Source organism: Doryrhamphus excisus, linkage group LG8, assembly GCF_037039965.1.
Source record: "Doryrhamphus excisus strain RoL-2023G ecotype Guam linkage group LG8, RoL_Dexc_Guam_v1.1, whole genome shotgun sequence".
Taxonomy (NCBI): domain Eukaryota; kingdom Metazoa; phylum Chordata; class Actinopteri; order Syngnathiformes; family Syngnathidae; genus Doryrhamphus; species Doryrhamphus excisus.
Genome location: NC_136364.1, coordinates 22,382,279 through 22,389,370, shown reverse-complemented (window position 1 = coordinate 22,389,370; position 7,092 = coordinate 22,382,279). Strand labels below are relative to the sequence as shown.

At 34.7% G+C, this 7,092-nt stretch overlaps 1 protein-coding gene across 1 annotated transcript; it reads left to right on the top strand.

Moving 5' to 3' along the window:
* The first annotated feature begins 267 nt into the window (after positions 1-267).
* Positions 268-3,542, top strand: LOC131134721 (endonuclease domain-containing 1 protein). The gene is made up of 5 exons (XM_058080285.2): positions 268-369; positions 1,564-1,664; positions 1,833-1,947; positions 2,054-2,210; positions 3,085-3,542. The coding sequence occupies exons 1-5, from the start codon at positions 292-294 to the stop codon at positions 3,477-3,479; spliced, it is 846 nt and encodes a 281-aa protein (XP_057936268.2). The 5' UTR covers positions 268-291; the 3' UTR covers positions 3,480-3,542.
* The last annotated feature ends 3,550 nt before the right edge of the window (positions 3,543-7,092 follow it).

Sequence of the window (7,092 nt, the reverse complement as noted above, 5' to 3'; positions counted from 1 at the left end):
CTGTCAAACAAACATGTACAAACTGTATCGTCACGTGTTGACTGAATTGGAGATAATGAAAGGGGGCGAAAGGTGATGTGAAGTCATATATAAGACTCGCTCACCTGTGGCAGCTGGTGAGAGTAACACTCGGTAAGTGAAAATACACACATTTACAGTATTCTTGGCTGACGTTTGTATTCATGTTTTTGAAAGATATTTTCTCCACCCTAATCCTAACCCTAACTCCGACCTTAACCCGACCTCTATCTTTCATTTTCAGCCAGGCGAGACCAATAAATTGTTACCAAAATGGCAACGCTGGCGACTCTGTGTACTCTTCTGTCGCTCCTGTTTGTTGTTCATGCAGACCTTGTGGCACAATTTCAGGTTTGTGTTTTTAATACTTGCTTCGTAAAATTCTTCAATAATTCTATAATAATTCTACAATAATAATTCTACAATTATATTAATTCTATAATTATATATTATATTATTATATTATATTATACGTATATTATAATTCTATAATAATTCTATTCTATTCTATAATTATATTAATTCTACAATTAATTCAATAATTAGATATTATAATTATATATTATAATTTTATATTCTATTGTTATATTATATTATATATTATAATTCTATAATAATTCTATTCTATTCTATAATTATATTAATTCTACAATTAATTCAATAATTATATATTATAATTATATATTATAATTTTATATTCTATTATTATATTATATTATATATTATAATCTTAAAACAATTATATATTTATATTAATTCTACAATTAATTTATAATTATATATTACAATGATATATTATATTATATATTATAATTCTATAATAATTCTATTATTATATTAATTATACAATTAATTCTATAATTATATATTATAATTTTATATTCTATTATCATATTATATTATAATTCTATATATAATCTATAATTCTTTAATTATATTAATTCTACAATTATATATTATAATTCTATATTATAATTCTATAATAATTCTATAATTATATTAATTCTATAATTAATTCTATAATTATATATATATATTATAATTTTATATTATATTATTATATTACTATATTATTATATTATTATATTATTATATTATATTATATTATGTTATGTTATGTTATGTTATGTTATGTTATGTTATGTTATGTTATGTTATGTTATGTTATGTTATGTTATGTTATGTTATGTTATGTTATGTTATGTTATGTTATGTTATGTTATATTATGTTATGTTATATTATATTATATTATATTATATTATATTATATTATATTATATTATATTATATTATATTATATTATATTATATTATATTATATTATATTATATTATATTATATTATATTATATTATATTATATTATATTATATTATATTATATTATATTATATTATATTATATTATATTATATTATATTATATTATATTATATTATATTATATTATATTATATTATATTATATTATATTATATTATAATTCTGTAATAATTCTATAATAATTCTATAATAATTCTGTAATTCTATTGTTGTTGTTTTTTTTATCCCAGGATGCGCCAGAATGCATGAAGTACTTCTACAAAAGTAAAGTACCAAAATACCAGGCTTCCCTACCTGGAACTGCACGCCTCTGCCAGCGCTTTGCCAACAGGTGAAATGAGCTGTCACTCCATCAATTTTCCATGTCTGGGATTTATATTATATATTAATATCTGTGTGGCCGGAGGTCTCGATACTTTTGTTCAACCAATGAAATGTGATTATACTGGATACGTCAGTGACAAGCGTGTACGATGTTAAGGAGTATTTGCACCAACAGGTATCACTTCGCCACGCTGTATGACACCAAGCATCGTATTGCACTTTACTCTGCGTACATTTTCCAGCCCAGCAATGGAGGCGGTCGGGAGAGAAGGTGGTTTGTGGAACCTCAGGTTGGTACCAAACTCAATTCATATTCCGTACAAAATTCAGCCAATAAAAAAAAATAAAATTACTGTTGAATAGTTCCAAAATTCACACTTTATGATTTTAATATAGCTGGTAAATCCATCTTGGCAAGCTGAGATGAAGGATGGGTACTGGCTGGGGAAAGACCATCCTGAGGTCTACCTGGGGGAGAAGCAAGCTCTTAATGAGGACTACACACACTCTGGCTTTGACCGAGGTCACCTTAACCCTAATGGACACCATCCAGGTATTTACATATATATATCTTTTTTAATACACAACATTCTCTTTCATATTGAATTCATTATGATCCAAGCGATAGTGACAATGCAATAATTGAAATAAAATAAACAAAGATACAGTTACTTTCTTTGTATACAAAGTACACCTGTAAAAGTAGATATATTTTTAAAAGCATAACCCCTTCACAATATGCACAAATATCATATATAGACCAGGGGTGCCCCAACCAAAAACAATTTAATTTTATGTAAATAACAATCAATTATGGAAATATGGGTCTTTTTTATATATATATAATATACATACATATGCACAGTTTTTGCATTTTTATGTTGTTTTTTTGCGAGCAGCAGGGCTGCACGGAGGTCAAGTGGTTAGCACGCAGACCTCACAGCTCGAAGACGAGGGTTCAATTCCAGATTTCGGTGATGACAAACATAGTTGTGGTTAGTTATTGGGGTTATTTAATACTTAAATGACTTGAGTTTGGCGTCAAAAAACAATATGCGTTCAAAAGAGCATAACTAAAATACTTCCTCAAAAATACTCATTATATCTTAGGGTCCCGTGGAGGCTCGGGCTGGCCCTGCCGCTGTGGAACTCATTTGACAACAAGATGGCCGCCACGAGGCTGCCAAGTGATTTATCTGAGGAGGCATTGTGTCCTGTTTTTGAACACATATTGTCAACTCCTTGCTTGAGGAACCCCCAAACTAACCGGAAGTACGTTTCTCATCACCAAAGTCCAAGCAGAACTGGGCTCATGGGAGCAAGTCACCTTTGATGGACTACATCGCTGACGGGGATGTCATACAATTCCATGTGAAAAAAATCCAAACTATCCCTTTAAGTCTCGCTTCTCTCCGCTTTCTTGTCAGTTCCCGGTCGGAACGCCACTTTCACCCTCACCAATGTGGTGCCTCAGAACCCCAAACTGAACCAGAATGCATGGAGAATCCATGAGTCTCAGCTCACGGAGCTTTTCCGGAACAAGTGCTCCAAGGCCTACGTTCTGGTCGGAGCTGTTCCCTCTGCGGATAATTGGATCGTCAAGAACAACGTGAAGCGTGTCAACATCCCGGACTACCTGTGGAATGCTTACTGCTGTTTGGACAACAATGACGAGCCCGTTCAGGGGGGCGCCGCCGCAGCCAGGAACACGGAGGACAACTGGGTGGAAAAACTCTCCCTGGATGAGCTGGGAGAGTTCTTGCAACAGTTCTCAAACCAACCAGTGGGGGAGCTGTTTCACAACAACTGCATGGCAGTTTGATTTGAATGAGTAGCCATAAATATATTATGTCAAATTTGTATAAATGGAAAATATAATGAAGCATAATGAGGCATACTTCCCTTGCACAGCATTGAGACTGATCATCTCATACAGCTATGAATAAAAATGATCAAGTTTATCATGTTTTCTTACATAGTGGATATCCGGCTTGAACCCATTGAAAGCTTATATTATACACGGTTTAGTTATCATTGTCTATTTCATAGGAACACATTCTTTCATATGCATCTTTATGCTTATGTCCTTTATAGAAGTTTTATGAAGGCGATGAAGAGTCGCAGGGTCTGAAAGCTGAGATGTCGACTGGTTGATCCGGTGGGCATAAATCCTGCCTGCTGGGGCGCCATCTTGGCATGACTGCAGGAGGCTACTGGGGCAGGCTAACTCGCTAACGTTGTCACAAACGACAATGCAGAACACGAGGAAGTCAAATATGAAAAAAATATTTATTATTGTCTCTTTAATAAAATATATAACATTTGGTTAAAAATAAAGAAAAAATAAATTTACTATAATGTAAATGTAATCACTTGCATAGTTGATGCTATGGATACAAAAGTGATGTGTAAAATTATTTTATTAATTTAATACAAAAATAATATATATCACAAATTTAAAAAATATGTAAAAAATTAAATATGTATATATAATATATATATTATTATTATATGTATATTATTATATAATATAATAATATTATATATATATTATAATATATATATATATAATATATTATAATTCATTAATTCATTTTCTACCGCTTTTCCTCACAAGGGTCGCAGGGGTGCTGGAGCCTATCCCAGCTGTCTTCAGGTGAGAGGCGGGGTCCACCCTGGACTGGTGGCCAGCCAATCACAGGGCACATATAAACAAACAACCATTCCCACCCACATTATAATATATTATAATCCATAATATATTTAATTTATATATAATATATATAATTTAGACGATAAGACACTAGCATACCCCCTGCAATCCTAATGAGGACAAGACGTATACAGAAAATGGATGGATCATATTGACAATAAATGATCATTTATGGACGCCAAACACAGTAGGCAACAAACGACTACGTTTGGCGAAAGTCGACGCCAACGCGTAGCAAACTATGCACACGGGCGAGCGACGTGTTCATGTTGGATTGGCTGTCTTATTTGTAGCGGCCATCTTTTTTTTGAAATGTCCTGACATGGGAAGTATAGCGTACTGATTAGCATCCTGTTTGCTAATTGGTCCATCAATGAACCTCCCCTCGTCTGCGTCGTAATCAGTCCATCAGCATGCGTCTGCGATAGAACGAAGACGTCATTCGGCGGAAGAATCTGCGAATCCTCCTCAAGATGCTCTTGCTGGTTCCATTGGCCGCCTTTTGATTGGCGGGAATGAGCTGCTCGTCATCAAACAGCGCCATGCGTTTGTGCGTCAGCAGACTCCTGCTGGCGCCGTTCGCCAGATGTGTCATCGTGGTGAAGGGATGCCGCAAAGCTTCCGTGGCAGAGATCCTCTGAAGCCCGTCCACATGCAGCATGCATTTCAGGAGCTCCATGAACGCCTTCCTTTCCTCCAGCTCACCCTGGGCGACCTCTCCCTCCACGGGGGGCAGAAGAAGTTCTTCCAAGGGTTTGGCGCAGGGTCTGCAACCGCTGGGTTCTTTCGGTTTCTCATTGTTGGCTGCTTCGTACTCCTCCGGTGTCATGAATCTATAATGAAAGTAACCGACATCTTCATCCTCGGTGAAGTAGTTCTCGGTGTATTTTCCCGTCTGCAACACGTGATCATCAGGCTGACCCAGAAGACTAATAATGCGCTTCATCATTTGGTATTCGCAGTTGATACAAAAGAGGTTCCCGGGCAGGAGCAGGAAAGCCAGGATGCAGCCGACACTCCAGACATCGATGTTCTCGTTGTAGGGGAGACCCAGTGTGATTTCTGGGGCTCTGTAGCCCACAGGCTGGATATCTAACCCTTTCTTGATTTTGGATGCGAGGATGGCGTTGCCAAAATCGATGAGTTTCACCCTCAGCGGCTGTTCTTGCCTGTTAACGAGCATTATATTGTCGGGTTTGATGTCGGTATGCACAACGCCGATGACCTTCAAGGAGTCCAAGGCCACCAGCAGCTGATGTGCGATGACACGGATTTCAGCCAGAGACAGCGGCTGACGCTGTCGTTCTTCCACCAGATGGATGAGGTTGCAGTCCAAGATCTCAAACACCAGACAGATGTTTCCTTCGTGCTCAAAATGCTCATAGAACCTGACCACGTTGGTCTTATCGGGGTCCAAGACGCTAATCTGCTTGAGCATGAACAGTTCTCTCTCGTGGTCCTGTTTGATGTGAGCATCGTGCTTGAGGATCTTGATGGCTACCGTCTCCAGCGTGTATACATTTTTGCACATTGCCACTTTTCCGAAGTAGCCTTCTCCGATGAAAGTCAGGATGGAGTAAGTACTGCAGTGGCTGTACAAGACCTTGCCGAGCTTCACTTCATGTTTGGCTGTTTTCGCTGCAAAGGTGGAGAAAAAAACTTCTTAAACACACAAAATCGCATAAAAAAACGGTAAAAATTAAATATCAGGTAAGGAGGACGCTAAATATAAATGAGTTACTGGCATTTTGTCTTTTTAAATATTTCCACAAGCATTATTAATTTCTGTCCAGAGTTGCATTGATCTTGATGATGAGAGATTCGGACCACCGTCCTTCCGCGTTGGATGCACCGTTTTCTGCTTTGATGTTTTCCCATGAGTGACACATGTCAATAATTGGACCCTCCCGAGACCGATGAATAACAGGATGTATATATATTGAGATGCACATCATGGATATATGAAAATATAGAATATATAATAATTACAGATGTCCAATATTGGCTTTTTTGCCAAAATCCGATATGGCGATATTGTTCAACTCTCAATTTCTGATACCAATATCAGCCGATACCAATATGTGTAACATGACATGTGGTGGAATGTACACACGTGTTGTATACAGCATGTTTTAAATATAATTTTTTTTACCAATAATTAACAATAATTATTGGTCCCAATAATTATCCGGTATCCCTAAATGTATTTATTTATTTATTTATTTATTTATTTATTTATTTATTTATTTATTTATTTATTTATTTATTTATTTATTTATTTATTTCCCTGTTTGTTTATATTTAATTAAAATAAAATAATATATTTTATTTATTTGTTTTTTATTATTTTATTTAAAAAATAATATGTATAATAATACTAATAATAATAAATTAAAAAACATGAAACACCTCATTATGATATGGTGGTATGCACTACATTCTTAAATACTCTTAATGTGTCAATCAGAAGAGAGCCTTAATAAAGGCCAAATTTGGATTGCATTAAAAATACAATTGTGATCTAAATATTTTAGTGTAAAATCAATTTGTAAAAGTTAGAATCTTGCAGTAATAAATCACCAAAGCTAAAACTATTGCAAGTATAATTACACTGAGTCATCCATTGAAAGTAATAATACATGCAAATAATGAATGTATATGACTACACGTCGCATAAACAAAGAAAACAATGTGTCTACAATGTGTACCTACACACATACAT